The 23,459-nt window shown below is 54.4% G+C and overlaps 2 protein-coding genes across 9 annotated transcripts in view; both read right to left on the bottom strand.

Annotated features, from left to right (window-relative positions):
• Nucleotides 1-76: 76 nt before the first annotated feature.
• On the bottom strand, nt 77-19,258 carry LOC114777003 (histone acetyltransferase KAT6B-like). Of its 7 annotated transcripts, none has more exons than XM_028966926.1 (17): nt 19,124-19,258; nt 16,192-16,973; nt 14,861-14,969; nt 12,611-12,726; nt 12,424-12,505; nt 12,201-12,330; nt 11,182-12,116; nt 10,500-10,621; nt 9,724-9,839; nt 9,500-9,641; nt 9,251-9,412; nt 9,076-9,169; nt 7,927-8,158; nt 6,147-6,306; nt 5,418-5,648; nt 4,480-4,750; nt 77-3,441 (listed from the first exon to the last, which is right to left on the bottom strand). In XM_028966926.1, exons 2-17 carry the CDS (start codon nt 16,798-16,800, stop codon nt 659-661), a joined length of 6,294 nt encoding a protein of 2,097 aa, XP_028822759.1. In that variant the 5' UTR covers nt 16,801-16,973; nt 19,124-19,258; the 3' UTR covers nt 77-658. The 7 variants fall into 7 exon arrangements, with proteins under 7 accessions (XP_028822759.1, XP_028822754.1, XP_028822762.1 ...); XM_028966921.1 differs by lacking the exon at nt 19,124-19,258 and adding an exon at nt 18,777-19,058; XM_028966929.1 differs by lacking the exon at nt 19,124-19,258 and adding an exon at nt 18,203-18,223.
• A 1,895-nt stretch (nt 19,259-21,153) lies between these two features.
• LOC114778677 (adenosine kinase-like) overlaps nt 21,154-23,459 on the bottom strand; it is a 102,252-nt gene continuing 99,946 nt past the window's right edge. Inside the window, exons 10-11 of one of the 2 annotated variants that reach the window (XM_028967161.1) lie at nt 21,982-22,068; nt 21,154-21,583 (exon numbers count right to left, since the gene is read on the bottom strand). In XM_028967161.1, coding sequence (XP_028822994.1) covers nt 21,459-21,583; nt 21,982-22,068 — 212 coding nt within the window. In that variant the 3' untranslated portion in view covers nt 21,154-21,458. The remainder of the gene's footprint in view (nt 21,584-21,981; nt 22,069-23,459) is intronic. The other variant, XR_003746428.1, reaches the window with a different exon arrangement.

The raw sequence follows: 23,459 nt of genomic DNA, 5'->3' as shown, positions 1-23,459 counted from the left end.
ATAAAACTTTTAAATGCAAAAAGAACAAAAAAAAACAAAAAAAAAAAAAAAACAAATGAAAGACTAAGTTTACGTTTTTTTTTTTTTTTTTTTTTTAACAGTATCAGAATTTAACAAAATATAATTTCATTTCTCTCCCATTACAGGGAAACTCAGTGAAGGCCAGACATTTTTAAAATGGCTTGCTATTCACCACGACACTAGTACAGTACTACTTAAATGCACTGTCACTAACATAGAGACTCTGTAGCATGCTAAGTTGTCACTTTACAAAATAAGTAGAATAATTTATATGTACAAAGGCATGAGTATGGTACAAACTTTCAGCACTGTTAGACAGATAGACTGAAAAGGCTCTGGCATCTGATTGCTCCGTCTGTAGCAGGCACGCTTCATGGCTTCTTTAGAAAGACTGCTACGAGACGGCCGTCCCCTTCTCTTCCGGAGGGAACAAGAACGCTAAATTGACTCTTTAGTTTCGTTATAAAATCAGTAAGGCTTCAGTAAGGAAAGAAAACGTATAAAATAAGTCGCGCGATTCGCTCTCGTCCAATCGTCGTTGAGAGATTTTTGCATTCTTGCCAAGTGCTGGTTTCAGTAACGTTTTCGGATGAAAGTAACATTTACGTAAAAAGAACGGAAAGAGAGACGCGTGGAGCTACCGCCTCATGAAAGGGCCTTTGAGGGGTTGCTTGGACATGCCCGTGTTCATGTACCCGTGGTGGCCAGCGGGCGGGTACATCATGTTGCCGTGGGGCGGAGCCTGCATGGGCTGCTGGGGGTATGGCTGGCCGCCCACCATTCCCATTTGCATAGAGTACTGCGGCGACTGGTTGATGTAGGCGTGGTTGCCGTGGTAGCCGCTGTTCATCATGGACTGGCTCACGCGGTAGCCGTTCATGCCGTTGAGGGCGGGGACGTTCATGTTCATGGAGTTGACGTTGTACGCCGGCGCCGGCATGATGTTGACCGCGCCCATGTTCATGCGCGACATGGCCAGCGTCCTGCCCGGGGCCTGCATGGGCACAGACTGGGGAGCCCCGCGGGCGTACATCTGCTGCTGCTGGTGGGCGTGGCTGGGGTGCGTCGAGTGGTGCGTGTGGGCGTGGTGGTGGTGGTGGTGGTGAGGATGGGCGTGAGGCAGCGCTGCTGCAGACTTGGAGCGGATGGCCACGTGACCTTTTGAGGAGGAGCCCACCTGCGCCTGGATCCGCTGGGACGGCGGGATGGCCATGTTGGACGCCGCCATGTTTCGCTGGAGCATCATGGGCGGAGGAGGAGGAGAGGAAAGGTTCGGTGGAGCCGGGGTCATGGACCCCTGCACCTGGGGCCCCCCCGGGACCGCGTGGGCGGACTGCGCCAGGGGGACCAGGTTGGGAGTGTTGAGCTGGGAGGACATGGAGGCGCTGTTGGCGTAGGAGGTCATGGGGTGCGGCGCCGCGGAGTGGTTGAAGGGCAGCGGGTGGTCCATCAGCGTGTTGGTGAGCTGCTGGAGCTTCGCCAGGCTGAAGGTCGCCGACGGTTGGGGGTAATGACCCCCTCCGTACTCGCCCTGGTTAAAGCGCTCGTAGAGGCTGAGGTTGGCCCCGCCCGACTCCGAGATGTCGGCCAGCTGCACCGGGGCGGAGAAGTTGCCGGGCAGCGCGCACTGCTGCTGCTGGGGGAAGTGGAGGCCGTGCTGGGCGTGGCCGTGTAGCGCGTGTTGGTGGTGCAGGTGCGGCGCGTGCTGGGACTGCGAGGCGTGCTGCCGGTGTTGGGGTTGAGGGGCGTGCTGCGACGGAGGGCCGTGTTGGGGGCGTGGCCCGTGCGGGACGAGCTGGCTGTGCTGGCTGGTGCTGGGCGGCCGCTCGGCGACGCAGGCCTGCGGCGATTTGACGTTGCAGTGCTGCGGCGAGCTCAGGGCGTTGGGCTGGATCAGGCCGCACCCTCCGCCCACGCTGGCCATCTGCTGGGTGACGGCGCAGCTGCTCTGGGCGAGGCCGCTCTGGGCGAGGCCGCTCTGGGCGAGGCCGCTGTAGGAGCAGCTGCTCTGAGTGGAAGCCACGCCGCAGATGCCCCCGCCGCCGCTGCCACCCAGCGTGGAGTCGTAGCTGCTGGGGTTCTCGTAGTTCTCGGTGGTGCTCTCGATGCTGCCCAGGTCGCTGAAGCCGCTGTCCACCACCTGCTGGGAGTGGTCCGACACGGACGGGACGTCCATCATGGGGCTGGTCTCCATGTTGTGCAGGGACGGGACGGAAATGGCGCCGCCCTGGTGTTCGGGGCTGATCTGCGTGTAGCCCCCTTCCAGCGCCGTGATGGCGGGACTGCTGACGGAGCGCACCGACTGGCTCGGGTGGGAGTGGACGGACGAGATGGGGCTGCTGTGAGCCGACTGGCCAAAATCCTCCATCGGCGGCGCAACCTGGGGGCTCTGCTCCACCTGGGCGTACCCCCCCTCCAGCGCCGTCTGCAGGCTCCGGCAGGCTTCGCGGGTCTCCGCACAGTCCTGGTAGCCGGCATCCTGCTGCTCGGCCTCGTGGGTAAGGGACTGAACCGCTTGTGCCGTCTCGGAGTCGATCTCCTGGCACAAGGGGGGGTCTTTGAGCGAAGAGCGAGCCGCTGGCGTCTGGAGCTCTTGAGGAGCAGGACTGGTAATGTTGTTCTCCTCCTCCTCTTCGTCCTCGTCCTCCTCCTCAACCTCCGAGCTGGCAGTGGGGCCGAACTCCGCTGCCATCTCTTCCCGGTTGCCAGGCGTCCTTGGCGACGGAGCCAGGCTGCTGGGTACCGCCTGGTTATCTGGAGCCAGTGGTGCATTGTTGTGGTCCCCAGAGCCTAAAAAAGCGCCGGGCGGCTCATTCGTCCCTTCGCCGGGCGGGTCTCTCTCAGTGACGGCAGAGTCGTTGTGGCTGTCGTCCTCGTCGTCCGCGTCCTGGTCGTCCAAGATACGAGGCTGCTCGTCCTCCTCTTCGTCCTCATCCTCCGCCATTGTTCTGGGGTCCTCCGATTCCTCGCGGTCGTTCTCAGCATCCTCCTGTTCATGGTCAACCAAGGCAGGGGCTTTCAGGCTCTCCTCTGGAGTGGGGGAGTGTCCCGGCGACGCCGCGGGCGAGCCCTCGGGTGACGCCGCAGGCGAGCCGGGTTTACAGGAGGCCAGGTCTGGACTCGGGGGCTCGGAGGGAAGCGGCTCCATGTCCGCGGCGCTGGAACCAGGGGCGGAGCCGGCCTCGCAGCGCTCCTCGGCGGTGGCCCGCTGCTCGTCCGGGTCCTCTCTCGGCTCCTCGGCCGGGATGTGGTGATCGGCCTCCATCGGCGTCTCCGGGGGGGTGTAGAGGTTGAGCTTGAAGCCCAGCTTCCTCTCTTTCTTCAGCCTCCACTTCGGGGGACCTCGCTTCACACCCTTGGGCCAGCCCTTCTTGCGTTTGACTGGACGAGGGTTTCCTGCCTTCTCTGGAAGGCCAGAACCTAAATTAAGAACAAGAGGTTACGCTCTGACACCCACCATTTTAATAATGTCTAAGAAAATAAAACTGATCTGTATGATTAGTACCCCTCTCCATGTTTCATTTCACACTTCTACTATTTATTGGTCAAATTTTTGGCCAAGTTTGCGGTGAGGAGACAAAGTTGTAAGGTCATGCAGAATTCATTGGGGTCGGTTGAATGTGTTAATTTACATTCAAATCATTTACCAGTCGCCCTTATCCAGAGCGACGCCCTTATCTGGAGACACTCAGGGTTAAGTGTCCTGCTCGGGGACACAATGGTAGTAAGTGGGGTTTGAACCTGGGTTTTCTGGGTCATAGTTGAGTGTGTTACCCGCTAGGTTACTACCAACCCTACTTTCAGTACTCCACCCCCCTTACAATCAGTAGTTACAGGGGACAGTCCCCCTCTGGAGACACTCAGGGTTAAGTGTCCTGCTCGGGGACACGATGGTAGTAAGTGGGGTTTGAACCTGGGTTTTCTGGGTCATAGTTGAGTGTGTTACCCACTAGGTTACTACCAACCCCACTTTCAGTACTCCACCCCCTTTACAATCAGTAGTTACAGGGGACAGTCTCCCCCTGGAGACACTCAGGGTTAAGTGTCCTGCTCAGGGACATGATGGTAGTAAGTGGGGTTTGAACCTGGGTTGAGTGTGTTACCCGCTAGGTTACTACCAACCCCACTTTCAGTACTCCACCCCCCTTACAATCAGTAGTTACAGGGATAGTCCCCCCCCTGGAGACACTCAGGGTTAAGTGTCCTGCTCAGGGACACGATGGTAGTAAGTGGGGTTTGAACCTGGGTCTTCTGGTTCGTTACCTGCTAGGCTACTAGCACCCTGTAACTGCTGAGATCGGGACTGGAGAGACTGATAAATGGTTAGAAAAGCGATACGAAACATCGGTTCTCTCAGACCACAGCGCGGTGGTTTGTGGGGTCGGTAATAATTCCAGGTCAGCTGAAGCACTGACTCATCGAGTCTAATGTTACAGAACAAAAAAAAGTTGGCGTTGCCTTCGCTCCGACGTTTCTGGCCAGCGTCCTCGCCGGTTTGTATGCGCCTCGGCCGACCCCGGCGGCTCTTGGCTGGCCTCGTGAGCTTCTCCTCGTCACTCATTTCGCCCAATCTGCTGGAACGTTCCAGAAGAGGCATGGGCCTCTCGTCCTCAGAGTTCTCGAACGGTTCGTCGAGAACCTCGGTCGTCTCGGAGATGGTCTCGGTGGTGACGCTGCTATTGATCCTTTTCCGCTTGCGACCTCTCTTCCGCTTGAGGTTGATTGTTCTCTGAAATATGAACAGTCATGGTTGGAGCTTAAGTGTACACACACACACACACACACACGCAGTAACAGACAGCTTTCTTTCCACCAAATGTTTTTAAAAGCGCATAATTATGGTTTAAATGGAGCCTTCAGAATGCGGCCTCATTACAAAAGCTTAAGCTTCGGGGGGGAAGCCAAAAAAATCCCCACATACACCAAGAGGAGGAAAGAGCATCAGAGGCTCCATGCAGAACCGCAAATCCTGGGCAAGCTTGTCCTCAGCAGACTTTTGAAAGCCACAAATGAGCCATGAAGCACAACCGAACCCATAAGTCATTTGAACCACTCAAAATAAATAAATAAAATTTTAAAAATTACATTTGCTTGTCAAAAAATATAAAAAAAAAGTCATTTGACTTTTTTTTCTTTCTTTTTTAAGCTTTAAAAGAAGAGCACGTCCTGGGTTGTAATACAGCGTCCGACAGCAGGGGGCAGCGCTGCAACTCGGCAGACGCCTCTGCCCGGACGTGAACGGTGAAGAGAGAAACCTACAAATATCTGGTCTGGTGGCGACGGCGCGCACCCTTAATCAACACGGACGAGCACGCTAAAACTGCAACGAGGTTCTCGTACAAAAGCGCAAACTTATCTTCAGTCAAAAGGACACGGGGTTCAGGAAACACCCTCACCTTCCTCTTGACCCCGAGCATGGCCTGCGCCTTGGTGAGGATGGGCGGCGCGCCCTCGTAGTCCTCGTCGTCGTCGCTCCCGCTGCTGTCGCCGCCGCTGCTCTGCCGGCTCGCCCGGCGGTACGGGTTCCGGCAGTGGACCTTGGTGAGCGGCTGCCGGCTGCTGTGGCTGACGTAGAGCTCCCGCTCCTCCTTCTCCCAGCAGCTGGCCTGTTCAGTCAGTCGCTCGGCCTGATCACACACAGAATCATCATCATCGTCATCGTCGTCATCAGACCGGCGGTAATTATATTTTGAAAAGACGAACGCATTAATAAACGGCGGCGGGAGGTTCTGATTAGGTGTTTGTCGCAGCGCGTTTCGGGGAATATTTACAGTTCATTACCAGCCACACCGATTCAGCTCATTTTGCACGTCATTACGTGTTTGCCGACAGCGAACGCATTTAGACCTCTAACGAACTTAAACTGAACAAACCGGACTGCGGTTCTCTATTAGCACCGGAAACATAAAATTATTATCATTTTTTTTTTTTTTTTACATTTAAAAGCACTACAGAGTGCTTTTAAATGTATGCAAATGTTTTTTTAAAAAAAGCACAAAAACATTCACATATACATACTATTAATCAATTAACAGCATGTTTACATATTATAAAATGGGCTAAATGAAAATAGTTAAAACTATTAAATATTCAGAGTCACGTTATGGTGGCATCATCACACGTACGTCCATTTCGGCCTCGCGCTCCTCCTCGGACAGCATGGCGTTGAGCGACACCGCAGGTGACCACCGCAGCGAGTCCGGGTCGACTTCGTACTGCCGAGGCCGCGCCCGCAGCTGCTCCACGTGCTTCAGGATCAGCCGGAGCCGTCGGACGATCACCACCCTGCCCACGGGAGAAGCAGAGTTCGAACGAGATTAGACCGTTTATGCCACAACTTCATTAGAAGCTGCTCTGCCGAGGCCATAGGGCACGTCGGTATAAACGGGATCATTAAGAGCAGGAATACAAGGCTGGGTTTCGGTTAACAAACCGCCTCGTAGTGTGCCAGTGGTGGCCTAGAGGTTAAGGAAGCGAACCCGGTGATCAGAAGATTGCCGGTTCAAATCCTGAGCCGCCAAGGTGCCACTGGCACAATAAGCAGCGTTGTTTAACTTGAGCGTCCCGACACGCTGCTCCCCGGGCGCCTGTCATGGCTTCCGACTGCTCACCAAGGGTGATTGTTGAAAGCAGAGGACACATTTCACCGTGTGACAATGACAAAGCGCAAAAAAAAACGAAACAAAACACAATAAAAAATATATAGAACCACAATTTACACTGGAGTGCTGCAAATTCAGCTGGTATCAAGGGTTCTTCAGCTTTGAATGTGCAAAAGACCTTGAAATTGAGGATTAGTCATTGAATTCACGTCAGATTTTTCTAACAAATTAAACAACAAAAAAAAAAAAAAAAACGCAACATTTGAAGCTCGAATAGTCCTTCTTGGTCTGTTTTGGGGGAATAATTCTTATAGTGAAACACTTTCATTTTGGAGTCAATTTCACTCAAAGTGAAGTGATTGTCACTTGTGATACACAGCAGCACAGCACACGATGCACACAGTGAAATTTGTCCTCTGCATTTAACCGACCACCCTGAGTGAGCAGTGGGCGCCATGACAGGCGCCCGGGGAGCAGTGTGTGGGGACGGGACCATCATCAAGGGGACCTCAGTGGCACCTTGGCGGGTCGGGATTCGAACCGGCAACCTTCTGATTACGGGGCTGCTTCCTTAACCGCTAGGCCACCACTGCCCCTTAAAGTTCAGACTCATCTTGTAATGTCCCATAAGACTAGTGTGGTTTTTGTCAACAAAACATGTTAGTCAATGAACCTTCATGACGTGACAAACATGCTGAACATGTGACTAACTGTAACGAAATATTTCCTGTAATGTTGCTGACCAATAAAAACGAGACTAAACAAAACAAACCAAAATAAAATACATTTCGGTGGATGGGGGGGGGGGGGGGGGGGGGGGGACGACTCCCTCTCGATTAATCGCGTTATTATTATTTTGCAGTATTTCTGTCGCAGATGAGGTCACTTCCTCAAGTCCTGTTCTATTCTTGCATTATTAAAATTTCAGAATGCTTATATGGTGGCTGGGCGAAAAAGACGAAGCAACCGTTCGGGCACTTTCTTCACAATAAAGTGTAAAAGAAAACCGAATGCGGGTCACAGGGAGAAATGCAGCCACTGGAATGGATGTCTAGTATGCGTGTCCTGAGTCTATAAGGTAGCAGTAAAATACTAAAAGATAACCTTGTTTTAGTTATGTAATGTTGTTTTTGTCTGTTCTACTCTGTTAGAAAAAAGAAAGAAATAAAGAAACAAAAATACTTAAAATACTAAAAACTAGACTAAAATTTTCACGGATAATTGACTAAAAGGCTCAGACTGAAAAGTGACTAGACTAAAACGAGCCTGCCGGTGAAATGAAGGCCGGCCTACGGCGGCCCACCTGCCGTCCTGCCGGTCGATCATGTTGAGGTGCTGCAGCGTGGTGGCGATGTCGTGCGGGCACATCCCCGTGGCCCTGCTGATGCCTTTCACGCTGACGCGCCGCTCCGCCTGCTCGTACAGATGCTCCAGGACCACGCTTTTCCAGTACGCCAGGTAGGACAGGCGGCCCAGATCTGACAGCGGCTTCTCCGGGGAGCCGGCTTGTCCTTCTTGCCTCGAGAGAAGGTAACCTTCAAAAAAAAGGAGACATTAAAGTAAAAAAAAAAATTCATTCCTGACACGCCCTGTTCCCAAACAAGGAATAATGAGGTGCGTTTTGGGAAGAAATCACGTCACGTGCCAATTAGTTGATTAAAGAACGGTTAAAAACCCTCTACAAGAGTTAAATAAAGGGATCTAATCACATTCCCCAATAAAGCTCTCATGTAGTGGAGAGCGGCGAGCCTTCAATCTCCCCCTAATCTCCTCCTTTGTCATCAGAACGCTCTCATATCTCCCCACGGCGCAACCAAAACCAAACCGTCTCATTACACCTCTTACAAAAGACACACACACGATACTCCAGATCCCATCAAAGACAGAGCCTTGAGCTAACAAAAGACCACGGGACAAGAGCGTCTCAATCACTCCGCTAAATGCCGCAAAGCGTTCCGGCCGTCGCCTGGGGCTCCGAGAAGATCCGTCACGATGCTGCAGGTTCCGCGACGCTCGCCAGGCCTTCACCCTCTCAAATTCCAAAAGCAGCCATTTAAAAATGCTAAATTTGTACCATCGCAGACACCGATTCGGACCTCCAACTGGAAGTTATTTCCGTTCGGTAATCAATAACGAGGGGCAGTGACGGCCTAGCGGGCCCGTACGCAGTCCCGGTCCACCAAGGCGCCACTGGGGTCCCCTTGATGGTCCCGTCCCCACACACTGCTCCCCGGGCGCCTGTCATGGTGTCCACTGCTCACCAAGGGTGATGGTTAAATACAGAGGACACATTTCACCGTGTGCTGTGCTGCAGTGCATCACAACACTTTCACTCAAGTGAGAATTATGCAGTTATGAGAAGTCGTATTTGTATTTAGGCAAAATAACTAGACCGACAACATGTTTAATGGAGATGGAGAGACTTGTTTGAAGGAGGTCCAGAGGAACCTACTGAAATCGATCAGGAACCTGCCGAATCCCTGCTTCTGGTGTTGGGGCAGCACCATGATACAGGAGACGTTGTACTTCTGCTGGCAGAGCTTCTCCTGCGGGGAGGAGGAGGAAGAGCGGAGATGAAGCTCGCCGTCTGACACGCCCACACCCACCCGGGGCCTTGCTCAGCTCACCTTGGAGAAGTAGCCGACGAGGTGACAGCCCTTCTCGTCGTTCTGGGTGAGGATGTAGAAGAGGAACGGCTCCACGTCGTAGTACAGGGTCTTGTGGTCCAGGAACAGCTTGGCCAGGAGGCAGAGGTTCTGGCAGAATATTTTGCTGATGTTGCCGTCCACCTGCTCAGCAAAAACAGGACAACTGAGAACAAGCGGAACACCACGCTGACACGGAGGAAGGATCCATGACGCGCCAACGAGGCTGACCTCAAACACAGACAGATCGTCCTTTCGGTAAATCTCATTGGCCGGCGGGTGGAACCATCCGCACTTCTTCATGTGTCTCAGCAGGATGTTCTTACTTCTCATGTACTTTAGGCAGAACTCGCACAAGTAAAGCTTATGCAACCTGTTGAAGAGCGACAAGAGTTTATTTTCCTCGTCCCTTTGTCAGGAAACGGTGCAGAAAGGCCCTGCCGCGATCACCGTACCTGGAGAACTCGGGCGGGTACGGCGACGAGTACCACGTCTGAATCTCATACGCGCCAAACTCGATGACCGCAGGGTACGGCCCACCGGTGTCTGGGTTCAGAGGGCTCCCGGATCTCTACATACACACAACCAGAGAATAAGAATTAAATTCTCATAAAGCAGTCTAGTCACAAGTAGGAGTTGGCTGCTAGATCATTAGTGAACTCGCTGGTTCTTCAGAGTCTCGCGTGAATGAACACATGTGGAGTTCTGTACTTAACAAAAAGTAGAGACCTGGTCTCCACAGTCACCGGACCTGAACCCAGTCCAGATGGTTTGGGGTGAGCTGGACCAACAAGTGCTAAACACCTCTGGGAACTCCTTCAAGACTGTTGGAGAAGCATTTCAGGTGACGACCTCTTGAAGCTCATCGAGAGAATGCCAAGAGTGTGCAAAGCAGTAACCAGAGCAAAGAAACTAGAATATAAAACATGTTTTCACTTATTTCACCATTTTTTGTTAAGTACAGAACTCCACATGTTCATTCATAGTTTTGATGCCTTCAGTGAGAATCTACCAACGTAAATGGTCATGAAGATAAAGAACACACACATCGAATGAGAAGGTGTCCAAACTTTGGTTAAATGCACTGTGTATGACACGTGACAATCACTTCACTTTCAACTTTTTCACTTATTACCTATAAAAGTATAAAATATGCTATAAAAAAAAAAAAAAAAAAAAAGGTATTTTCTGGTGCCACGATCCCTCCAAACATCACACCGCTGCTCCTCACCTGGGCGGAGATCTCCTGCACCCGTCGGAACAGCTCCACATCCTCCTCAGTCACGTGCTCCTTAGCAACGGCCACGAATCCCGCCTGGGCGTCGGGCCGCCTCTGGCACTGGCCCTCGCTGCCTGTTTCGGCGGAAGGAGCGGCGTTATTCACCCGCACATTAACTCCACACAGAGCCGAGCAACGCTACCCGTCCTCGGGTCCACCGCACAGACACTTTAACTCCACTTCCTTCCCGTTTCTCGCCCGGTGAGTAAACCACACCCCCTCATTAGTTATGAGGGATACCGGGGTTTTAATTAGCAAACCGAATTGAGATTAATGATGAAATGTTGAGTCAGGCTGCCGAGGTGACTGATGATATCTGCGTGGTTAAGGATGGGCGGGGCATGGGAGGAGGAGCACATACACAGCGATGCGTGAGGAAGAGGCGGAGTCTCTCGGCCATGCACTACGAGAAGCACAGTGAGAAAGTAAACCAAGAACGTAAACCTGGGGTTAGTCGAGCGGTTGATGAGAGTAGAGGACGGTAAAAAGCAGAAGGAGGGGGGGGGCGGGGAAGGCAGCTCCCGCCGGGTGGGTCGGAGAGGGTTAATGAGAGAAGAGTCGCGAGCGGCGGCAGCAAGCCGCCCGCTCTCGAGGACGTGCAGCCCGGGGCCGGGGGCGCCCGGCCGTTTCTTACCATCGTCGCCGCGCCCGCTGGTCTTGGCGCCCGTTTCCGGAGGGGGGCTCCCTTTCGGAGCGGAGAAGGGCCTATATTTTAACCTGCCTAGCAGCCGGTGCTTTTTCAGGAAGGGGCTACGCAGGAAGTGGGCGACCGTCTTAAAGGGCCGGCCCCTGGGCGCGCCCCACCCGGATGCAGACGGAGGGAGGGCCAGCAGCCTGCTCTTAACAGGCTTCTTTCCCAGCAGCTTAGGGGCGGAGCTGTCGGCGGGGGTCCGCGGCGACTGCCCTGCGCGGTGGTGCCCCCGCTTGGGCGGGGCGTAACTTGGGAGTCCCTTTTTCCGAGATTGTCCCTGAGTGGTAAAGATATGCGAGAGTCCGTCGAAGAGCCCCTTCAGCTGGCTGTTGGTGGAGACGCTGCCTATGGACGGGGCGCTAGACTGACTGGACGAGCTGTTGGGGGACGTGGCGGGGGCGGACTGGGAGGTCGGGGGGCTACGCTCGGCCGGTGGGGGGACGAGGGACAGGCTATAGCACGGGGAGGCAGACTCGTGGCTGGACGGAAGCTTCGGGAGGCGTGGCTTCCTGGGTCGGCCGGGCCGGGCGGGGCCGGACTCGTCTCCCCGCGACCTGCGGCCCACCGGCGACGGCGTGAAGAACTTGGAGAGGCCGTCGATGAGCCCTTTGGTTTTCCTGTTAACCGTGTGTGCGGCCGGGACGGAGGCGGGTGCGGGCGTGAAGGGGGGGGTGTGGGAAGTGGGGGTGGAGTTTGTGGGGGGAGGGGTGAAACGGGCCGCCCAACCGGGGTCTGCGGCAGCCAATCTGCTTCGGACATCCTTCACAGATGCGGCATGAGCAGATGAGAGTGTGGTACAGACTGTGATTGATTGACCCCTACCAGGTGACCCCCTTCCTGCCAGTGCAATCATGGAGCCGTCACCCCTGGATATAGACCTACGGGCAGATCACAAGCGTGAGAACACACCTCCCGGAAGCCGGCGTTCATCGCACACGCACCGTTTGCCGGGAGCCACCTACATTCTTTGCTTGAGCTTCTTGCAGGCTTTCCCCATTGGCTTGGCGTAGCGCCGCTTGATCTGATTGGCCTTCTTATGCAGCAGGGACAGCCCCCTCTCCCTCGGCCTGCAGACTTGGCAGATCCACGTGCCTGGAGAAAGAAAAACAACACCGACCATGGCTTCGTCAACGCCGAGGTCGCCGTGACAAGCCCCGCCCACACCAGGGAACCCGGAACGCTCACCTTTAGGCATCCGCGAGATGGGAGGGTCACAGCACTCCATGTGGAACCCGCGGTCGCAGGAATCGCAAAACAGCATGTCCTCCTGAAGCGGAAGAGTGGGCTTGAGAACGCGCGGCGCTGGATTGACCGTGGGGTCAGCGGACCGCTACGCGGCGACCCCCACGGGTCAAGATGGAGGCGGACTTACCGCGTTCTTGCCCTGTATTCGACAGGAGCTGCAGGTCTTGCACTCGATGCACTGCCACCTGAGCGCCTTCACGTTCGCCGACAGCTCGGGGGAGAACTTCAGACACGACGGGTGCCCTTCGGGAGAGACGGGAAGGTTCAGGCTCACACTGGCAGACATTTGCTTAACCCACTAAGGGCAGTAGTGGGGTGGCGGTGCCCCGTAATCAGAAGGTCGCCGGTTCGAATCCCGATCCGTCGAGGTGCCACCGAGCAAAGCACCGTCCCCACACGCTGCTCCCCGGCGCCTGTCATGGCCGCCCACTGCTCACCAGGGGTGATGGTTAAATGCAGAGGACACGTTTCACTGTGTGCACCGTGTGCTGTGCATCACAATCACTTCACTAAGATATAATAAGCACACACACACACACACACACACACAAAAATACATAATACTACAGGGTGTGAAGAGAGTTCAATAAACTGCAACCGGACAAACCGCAAGGCCACCGAGCGCATCAGCCGAACCCACCGGCCGCGGCTAAAAGCGGCACAACGAGCGCGCGCACGAGCGGCTAATTAAAGATAATTTCATCTTAATGAGGCAGAAATGCGTTGGCGGTGAAAACGCGCGCAAATAAAAAGCACGACAGCTGTCTTCCAGCGGGGAGGCGAACCGAACGCGTAACCCGGCTCGCCGCCGCCGCCGCTCCGCGTGCCATTTACAATAACTGGGCCGCACGAGAGAGGGAGAGAGAGAGAGAGAGAGGGGGAGAGGGGGAGAGAGAGAGAGAGGGACGGGGGACGGTAGTTTAAACGGAGAGGTGGGCAATTTGGTCGGCAACAAAAACAAAAATGGCACCGATCCGGCGAGGCGAAGGGACGCCCGGTCCACCCCTCGAAAAACAAAAAGACCCCACGTCCAACCGGCAAAGCGCCGCGGAGAACAAAAGGGCGGGATCATTAAAACGGAATATCGGTCGCGGCGCAAAAAACAAACCGGTGCCGTGCCTCACTAGCGCCGGCGGATTAGCAGACCGTTACCCGCGATGGTTTTACGAGGCCTCTGATACAGACGGGACAGGCGCGACCCGTCACCGTCGGCGACTATCGAGCCCGGCGACCCGGGACGTGCGTCGTAGGATGTCCCGGAGGGGGACGCGGACCCTCCGCTGGTCTCACCGCACGGTTACGATTATTAATGCCTCGGTTATCGACGCGTCCCACAAACCGTCCACATTACTTGTCGTGACGTTTGCTTGGCGCCGTTCAGCCCGTCACGCTTTGGTTTAATCCGGCGAGCGGGAAAAAGCGGTCGGCGTTCAGTCCGCGCACACCTGACACCACAAACGGCCGAAAAACTGCCGGTTCGGACGCCCGCGGCGCCAGGCGAGCGAGGACGGAACGCCGGCAATTTCTTCTGCTCACTGGAGAAAAACCCGAACAGAATTTACGTACCGAGCAGCGCGATCGCGGCATAATCAATTACGATCTGCACCGAATCCGTACGGAATCATACACATCAACATCGAACCGCGGAATCCGCTAGAACATGCGGAATGGTGGACGATTCGCGTTTCTGGGTGTGCGTGTCCGGTCGAGACGGGACTTTCGTACGGCAACGCAGCGTCCATGCGAAGACGCCGACCGCGCCGAGTCTGGACCGCTCGGTTCCGAGCACGTGCGCACATACGCTCGCGTAAGAACCAACGCGCCGACCAACTTGACTCGCAGTCAACAACTCGCGTCAGGGACAAGGGTGGTAGTGTCCTAGCGGGTGAGACACTCGTCCACGAACCCTAAGACCCGGGTTCAGATACCACTTACTACCATCGTGTCCCTGAGCAGGACACTTAACCCTGAGTGTCTCCAGGGGGGGACTGTCCCTGTAACTACTGACTGTAAGACGCTCTGGACGTCTGGTAAATGCCGTAAATGTAAATGGAGAAAAGCAGCGAACAAACCAGCCGATTCAAAGCGTGCGTTTATCACCATCGTTCCAGTCGTCCTGGACACATTCCCGGCCGCACGATGTTTATTTATTTAATACGTTTATGCTGAGGTCAACCGTGAAGTTATTTGCATGAAATGCGCATTTTATTTACGTGTAAATGCCGAAGCGCTTTGTTGGACGTCATATTGCAGGTTTTTTTTTTGGTGAATAAACATGTTTTTAAATACGTTTTTACGGTAAAACGTGGAGTTCAGAGGACAGTTGCTTTGACTACTTGAACAGGAGAAGAGAGGGGTCAGGGGTCGGAGTGCTTACCACTGCTCCCACAGTCGGCGCAGGACAGGAGGTCCTCTGGTCTCCTGTCCCGGTTGGACTCCTTTGTTCCCAGACAGAAACTGCATATCGGAATCGGGTCGGCCCGGGTCTACAGAGAGAGAGAGAGAGAGAGAGAGAGAGAGCATTAAAACTAAAATCCATAAGAACGCGCATCTATGATCCACTCTTCGGACAATCCGCTACGGACAGGCGCCGTAATGGCAGAGAGGTTCCGCCGCGGCGGAGCACCAATTAAATTAATTCCGTGCTGACACTTCATTCGTTACATCGACGGACGGGCCTAATAATCACAGTTTAAGGACGCGGTAATATTTCCGAACCGACACTTCACGAAGAACCGGGTTTACGACGGACTGGAGAAAAGAGAACGAGGGACCGGGACGCCCTGCCCCGCTGCCACCGGCCAATCGATCGGCCACCACGAGAAGGCACTTCAGGGGCCGATCAATAAGCGCTCCATTTCCCCAAACAGCCTTATCAATAGCACTCAAACGGCGAGTCTACGGCCAATTAACGTACGAAGAGGAGCCGCGGTCCTACGGCACCTTCCCGACGCAGCGGGCGAATACGGAAACCAAAATGCGTCTAGAAGTTCGAGTACGGAGTGTGTAAACCTACAAAAAACACGCCGGGAAATGTACCGCGGAACGTTCCGGAGACCAGCATTACGGCCACTGAAAAGTCTCACAACGTTACAAACGAAAGCGCGGTGGAATATATTACCAGCCTACGCCGCCTCCCATCAGGACCCTCGGCGGGGTCAAAAAGGTCAAGTGGGCTGATGGACACGATAATAAGGCCCGGACCGTCCCGCTCAGGTAGAGGCCTGGTTTTTGCCGGGGTGGCCGGTACCGGCCGCGGAATGAAAGGGGACACCTGGTAAAAACCAGGCCGCCGCTCCGGTTACGTAACCCGTTCCTCTCCGAAGCGCCCGGCGGTCCTCCAAACGAGCGAGCGGTGCCACCGTCCAGGAATTTTCCACTCCGCCCGACTTCCGCAGCGGCCCCGGGGTCACGTGAGCCGACTGGACGACCTCCGACCCCCCTGCCGAGGCAAGGGCGAAGACTAAACGGAGTTATTTACGCCGGGCGAAGCTTCTCGGCCGCGCAGACACCGGACCGGCAGGAAACCGGATCGGCGTCACGGAAAAGTCGATCCCAGCAGTTGCTCACAGTTCACACCTCTAAAACGGGCGCGCGGCCCCGCCGAGGGACACGTCCGGGGGGGGTGACGTCAGGCGCCGGGGAAAAAAAAGCTGGCGTGTTTTCGGGGGTGGGAGGGGTCAAAGGTCAGGGGTCGGGAAGGCCTACCTGGTCGCGCTCGTGCGGAAGCAGCGTGACGGACGTCGGCGCCAGGCTCAGTCCCCTCAGCCCCCTGTCCTCGCCGCCGGCGCCGCTCATCCGGTACCGCGGGCCCAGCTTCACCAGGCGGCCGCTGCTGACGGCCCGCTTGGCGGCCAGCCGCAGCCGGTGCCGGAACGCCGGGTTCTCCATGACGCCCGACAGGTCGTCCTGGGTCCGCAGGAACCTCTCGATGTTCTTCAGGGAGGAGCCGTGACAGTCGTCCAGGCCCTCGATGGCCCGCCTGAGGACCCTATTCCAGTCCACGTGCCGCAGGTCGCTGGGATTCCACGTAGACTCCCTGGACGGCGCGGCGGCCGCCACGTGATTGTGCGACGCGATCCGCCCGGCGTGGCCCGGGTCTTTGTACGACGCGCTGCCCTTGTTGGTAACCTTGAGGACGGCGCCGTCCAGGACGCTTAATTCCAACTGCTCCAGGACGGCGCTCTTGTCCAGGCCGCGCAGCGCGGACACGGCGTGGCATATCCGCTCGTCCGACGGGCGCTGCTTCTGCCGCTTGATCTTCTGTATTGCTTCCAAGATCCACTCCGTGTACAGAGGGTTCGCGAGTTTCACCATGATTGGAGGGCGAGAAGCAGGACAAGGCGATCCATAAATAACCCCTCCTCCCGGCCGTCAATACATCCCCATCCGAAACATGCGCTTAATCCCACAACGTGTTGCACAAGGACGATAAATTCCTCCGCGGTCGGGATGCTCATCTACACAAGACACCAGCGTGCATGTTCAACCTGCAAAAAGAAGGAAACGCGACAGATATTACAACCAGCAGTCACACAATACAACAAATATAAAGTCAAAAAATACTTATGTTCGGTTCCAACCGAACACAGAGAGTAAACGACACTTTAATGCTCGACAGAGTGGCACAGAGAGGCCGAGGAAGGTGCCCGTCGGACCGCGATCCGGCAGGTGACCCGCAGACCCAGTACACACACCTGATCAACCCCCGAAAAGCACCCGTACCGCGGCCGGAGGGTTCGGGTCGGTTCGGGTCCACAGTGGCCGACCGCGGGTATGTAGCAGTCGGCTAGCTAGCGTTAGCCTGGGCTCGGGAGAGCCGGACTCGCTCGGCGGCCGCCGCCGACACCTGGCCGCTCCCGACCGGAGCTGGCTGCGGCGCCTGCCGCCAACGGAACCGGGCTGACCGCGGACTTGCGCCGACGGGTCGGCCGCTCGGGTGCAGTTTCGCCAGCTAGCTGCTAGCTACGTGCCGCTAGCGAGCGAACGGCTCTTTTTGGCGAGCGAGCTGAACCGACTCCTTCAAACGAACGAGCGCGCTCCCCCAACGCCGCTTCATTTCGACGTGCAAAACAGCATCGCCGGAAAGTTCTCGATGTTTACAAAGTTCACGTAACCATTTACATAACCAGTCAACTAACAGCAGCCAACTAAGTATGAAATTTAATATTTAGTTTGACTAAAGACAACATGAAATCGTAAAAAAGCAGAATTGACAGCAGGACGTCTAAACGCTCTGTGCATGTGTGTATTTGCACGTGCATTGGCAAAACGTTGATCATTAGTGTTGTAACGTAATTAAAATAGCGGAAACTGCAGAAATGTAAACTTCTGGAGACCTTTGGTATTCAAACGATTCAAATCTGTAAAGTGATCCGAGTCGAAAGATTCGACTCCCGGAGCAGAGCCGGAATGCACAGCACCGCTAGCCGTTAGCATAAATGCTAACGCCAGTTAAACAAGCGACGCTTAGTTTTAGCGGCGGACGTCAAACTCGTTTTTTTTAACTAAACGGAGCGATTTAGCACGTCTACGTCCACGCTGCGACTAAATGTTGCAAAATAAGAGGAAAACCGACCGAACCTTGTGGCGCCGTCAGCAGCCCGGCTGCGCCGAGTCGCCGCTGCCCGACACCGTCGCCATTTTGTTACAATGTTGTAGTTTACGTGAATCCGACATGACACTGATTACAATCCAATGGAGCCTCATTAAAGCTCACCTACACGCCGACGCGCCCTGCCCACCGACTTTAATACTGGCTGTAAAAGAGCCACATCAGATTCCTGGTTTGATAAACGGCGCGTCAATCAGCGAGCGGGCGGGGATTGGCTGCGCGGCCTGTCACTTCCTGCCGACGCCCCGCCCCCCGAAGCCGCCAGCGCGCGTAATGGAGACACTTTGTCGCGCTAATCGTATTTTGACAGCGCGGCGGGGAAAAGACGCCAAAAGAACGACAGAAACGAAACGCGACGAAACGCCGCGACGTTTCGGCGCCGCGAGTTTAACCGGTTAGTCGCTGGTCGCCGATTAAAAAAAGGCCCGAAAGCGGCTCGGCGCGAAACCGGCCCAAGTCGGAGCGATCGCAGTGATTCCGAGGTTAAATAAAGCAGTAAAATGCGGTTATAAAGCACCACGCACAGCCACACACGCACGTCCACATATGGACGCTGGTATTAAGAACGGAACCGCGCAGGCTCTTCGCAACTTGCACCGGGGTGGGAAAAAAAAGAAAGAAAGACAGAAAGAAAGAAAGGAATCCGCTCAGCCGGACCGTAACCGTATTAAAAACCTACCAGCGATTTCGGCATTTACGATTTATCAATCTGAATATTTCCTGGGGGAGAAACGAGCCCCCGTCGGGGCGAGAGAGGAGGAGGAGGGGGGTAATAATCCATATCCGTCCGCCGCCGAACGCGCATAATCCACTTCTGCCGCTGCTGATATCCGTCTTTCCCGCGAACGCGTGTCGTTCTCGGGGTGAATTGTTAAAAAAAAGAAAAAGAAAAAAGAAACGCAGACATGCAGCATGCACGAAAACAGAAGTGGCGTGCGGCCGCGGAGCTGCTAGTTTTCCTCCTCTCTCTCTCTCTCTCTCTCTCTCTCTCTCTCTCTCTTCACTCTCTCTCCTTTTTTTTTTTACCTTCTGCAAGTTTTCCCTGAGATCCGTTCTTCGTTTCAGGGGATAAACCCCCCCCCCCCCTTTCCACGACATCGGTCCTGTCTGGCGGACCTGATTGAGACGAACTAATTGAAGGGGTGATCTACGTGGCGACAGAGTGGGTCCCCGGGTTATTGTCGCAGATCAGAGGGACGCGGCGTCTTGAGAGGGTTCATCATGCAAGCCGCACGAATGTGACCCCCCCCCCCCCTCTTCACTCTCTCTCTATCTCTCTCTCTGTCTGTCGTGCGCCGTCGCTGATCGATTTTTTTGGGCAGTAAAATAATCGGAACTCCGATAATCGGCTCGGCGTGGAGACAGGTGGAGCGTTTTTTTGTCTGTGTCACTTATCTGCGCCCTCGAGAGGCACGACAGTGACATCCAACGTACTACAAGGGGTCACTAAACCACGCTGCCCCCCCCCCCCCCCAAAAAAGGGACATTTCACCAAATTAATACATGTTCCAGAAGCTTAACCTTTTTATTATAATTAATAAACATATAATGACCCAGGCGAGACTCCATCAGTCGTTATCAGACCAACGCTGGGCCACCATCACAGATTTGATGAGAGGGTTCACGTCCACCTGCCACCTGCTCACACTTCAAAAGTTCACATTTTCTCGCATTATAATAATAAAGACCCTGGTGTTTAATGAAACGTACTGAGACTTTGGCGTCAGACGATGTTCACTTGCCAGCTGAGGTCCTGCTGGACGATGACGGTGGTGGCGGTGTCATCGTCGTCACCACAACGCTGATTGACAAGCCCACGTCGGTCATATGCAGTTAGGATTCATGTCAGGAGTGACAAAAGACATCTGTGTCCAGATATAATGAATGTCACCCGGGCCCCAGCAGGGCCCATCCCCCACGCCTCCCTCTGCCAAATGCCACACCGCGGATGCCACCCCCCATCTGCAGGGGCCAGCGGCGCCGCCCGCGCCCCGTCCACGCGCCGAGCCGAGCCGGAGGGAGGCTGCAGAATTGGGGAATCGGGGTGAAAGGCAGCGGCGGCGCTCCGGCTTTCTCAGGAAATAAAGCCGGGGAGCCGTCCAGCTTTTCCCTGTTTGTGTTCCGCCATCTGTCACCTTGAGCGGAAAATGAACCAGCTGCCACGGAGCCCGGGCTCGTCCAATCAGAAGTGCGGCCCTTTTCAAACCGGATCCGTGCGCGACGCCACAAAAAAAGGAAGAAAGAAAGAAATGCAGCTGAGAAAAATAAAAGCCACTAAGCTGATAATTACAATTTGGCCGCCACACCCACCGGCATTAGCATACGCGCATTAATTCGTTTCCGGAAGGATCCGGCTCACGGGGACCAGTTCGGACCCCTGCTCCCGACCGCACCCCTTCACCCCTGTGCTCGTGTTCTGGTGCAGACGCCTCGTTTTAATGTGAAGTGGAAGTGATCGTCATTGTGATACGCAGCAGCACTGCACACAGTGAAATTTGTCCTCTGCATTTAACCCACCACCCTGAGTGAGCAGTGGGCACCATGACAGGCGCCCGGGGAGCAGTGTGTGGGGACGGTGCTTTGCTCGGTGGCACCTCAGTGGCACCTGGGCGGATCGGGGCCGCTTCCTGATTACGGGGCCGCTTCCTTAACCGCCACCAAAGACCCTTGGACTGGGAACCTGACAGGATTAAAGGGCAGAAAAAACCTACCAACAATATTCACATTCATCTGAGGCGTGAACAAAATAATTAACGTTTAAAATGTTATCGGCAAGAAAAGACAAAACGGGTCGCAATATACTAAAACAACGAAACAACATTTCATCTCCAAATCGTCCAGTCCTGCGCGGAGTTGTGGACCAAAACTACCGAAAACGGGAGGGAAATTCGTCTTCTTCGTCTGTTGAACGAACACAGCGCCACCTAGCGGTGGCTCAGGCCCGCGACTAGTAAACATAACATGCAATCCAAGCATTGGTACGCTCGGTCACTTCACGTGAAAAAAGTTCTTTTATATTAATGTTCTGATTTCAATAAATGAGGACGAACGCAAAGTGGCAAACAAAACAGTTTATTGATCAGCTTGTGCCCGTGCATTTTGTGCGTAGAAATAAACGATTTGGTACATCAGAACCACTGGCCTGGACAGACACGTCCCCGGCGTCGGAAGTTAAAACCAATTTGTTCCGTTAAAGGAACCATTAAATGAAAGCGGCCGCTTTTCCAGGCGCCGCGTGAACGCGGACGTGAAAACGGCGAGTGGCGGTTACGTTAGCTCGCACTCGCACTCGGTAAACGGTGAAGAGGCACGGGCGATCTGGAACACAGGCGTTAGTCGAGGAGGCGTGTGTGTGTGTGTGTTATTGGAAGTCGGGCTTGTCCGGGAAGGTGCACCCGGAACGCCGGATGATGGTGTTGGCGGCGTAGTGTCCCGCGCGGATGCACTGCTCCAGCGGCTTGTCCTGGACCAGCTCTGAGAGGAACCCTGCCGAGAAATGAGAGGAGACGAGTATAAGAACCTAATTAGCAGATGTCAGAGGCGCCGGGGCCGTCTCGGGAAACGATTTGTGTTCGCGGCACAATGGCCAAGGAGGGATCTGGTCTGTTTCTGGCCTAAAAAACCCCCCCACGGCCCATGCACCGCCCGGCCGGAGTTACATCCCGGAATACGATGCACTTCTGGCACATGGCCGGACTGTCGCCATGGGAGACAACGCGGAGACGGGAAAACAATGGCGAGGCGCTAGCTGCGCTCGCCGAGTGCGAGTGTGAAAGCGGCGCTTGTTTCTGTAAAAGCCGCTCAATTATTAACATACCGTGCTGTTATAACCGCTCTATTACGCTGTAATTACGGTCCTTTCATCAGCGCCAAAGCTGCCTCACCTCCAACAAACGCGTCTCCGGCTCCGTTGGTGTCCACGATGTCCCTCTGGTCGATGTCCACAACGGGGAACCTGGTCACTTTATCGCCTGGAGGAGGGAGGGAGAGGCACAACGTGGGTCGAAAGACAGGAAATCTTCACATAAAGGGAAAATACAAATTGAAAGTGAAGTGACGTGATTGTCATTGTGATACACAGCAGCACAGCACACGGTGACACGGTGAAACCTGTCCTCTGTATTTAACCCATCAACCTTGGTTATGGCGCCCGGGGAGCAGTGTGTGGGGACGGTGCTTTGCTCGGTGGCACCTCAGTGGCACCTTGGCAGGTCGGGATTCGAACCGGCAACCTTCTGATTACGGGGCCGCTTCCTTAACCGCCAGGCCACCGCTGGCCCATATATTGAATCTACATCTATAAAGGATGGTAGTAGCCTAGTGGGTAACACACTTGCCTATGAACAAGAAGACCCAGGTTCAAACCCCACTTACTACCATTGTGTCCCTGAGCAAGACACTTAACCCTAAGTTGCTCCAGGGGGGGGACTGTCCCTGTAACTACTGATTGTAAGTCGCTCTGGATAAGGGCATCTGATAAATGCTGTAAAAATGTAAAAAAAAAATGTAAAAAAATGTATAAAGCATAAAAATGTATAAACATACTTCATCATAATACGATCTTAATATCTTAATACGATTAATACGATCTGATAATGATCTAGTAGGACAACCTTTAGGCAACTATTAAACTGAGGACAACATTTTGTGCATTTTACGACGATATCTGGTAAAATATGGTGTTTGCATGGCTACCCTGGACAGAACTGCGAGGGGTTCATAAATAAATAGCCGTAAGGAGCGTGTAAACAGCGAATGAAGCAACGCCGGCGTCCTGAGCATCAGTAAATAAAGCCGAACGCACCAGCCAATCCGGCGCCGCTCAGCATCGTTAATAACGGCCGCGTTTGCAGACGCATCGAAGAAGATGCACGGCGCGGGAATTTATCACTCTACCGGGGGATTTTCTTTCTACTTGTGACAGACGAGAGCTTGAGAGCAAGATAATCCTAGATAACAGTGGGGGAAAACACACACACACACACACACACACACACACAGAAAGTAGAGCATATGAAGGCTTGAGCCGCCACACTCACTTAGACGCCGGTGTCATGTGATCCAGCGGGTCTCTCCGACCACGACAGGAAAATCGCAAGGCGACTTCCAGACAGACCGTAACTGACTCAATCCCACCGCGCCCGCTACGCCCCAAACGTCCGCGGAAACGATCTTCTAGTACGTACAAGTTACGTTACAAGCACAACAACAGTGTGTACAAGTTATTAAAAAAAAAGTGAAGTGATTGTCACATGTGATACACAGCAGCACAGCACACGATGCACACAGTGAAATGTGTCCTCTGCATTTAACCATCACCCTGAGTGAGCAGTGGGCACCATGACAGGCGCCCGGGGAGCAG

The sequence above is a fragment of the Denticeps clupeoides genome, chromosome 2 (assembly GCF_900700375.1).
Source record: "Denticeps clupeoides chromosome 2, fDenClu1.1, whole genome shotgun sequence".
Classification (NCBI taxonomy): domain Eukaryota; kingdom Metazoa; phylum Chordata; class Actinopteri; order Clupeiformes; family Denticipitidae; genus Denticeps; species Denticeps clupeoides.
The sequence above is the reverse complement of the archived record's forward strand: the minus strand, read 5'-3'. Positions and strand labels throughout refer to the sequence as shown.

Bases quoted from the DNA above. Each gene is read 5' to 3' on its own strand.
- LOC114777003 (XM_028966926.1), bottom strand. From the start codon at position 16,800: ATGGTGAAACTCGCGAACCCTCTGTACACGGAGTGGATCTTGGAAGCA. The intron at 5,649-6,146 runs GTACGTGTGATG...GTGTGTGATCAG, and splicing joins AGCGCGAGGCCGAAATGGAC to GCCGAGCGACTGACTGAACA. The intron at 4,751-5,417 runs GTGAGGGTGTTT...TTCATATTTCAG, and splicing joins TGCTCGGGGTCAAGAGGAAG to AGAACAATCAACCTCAAGCG.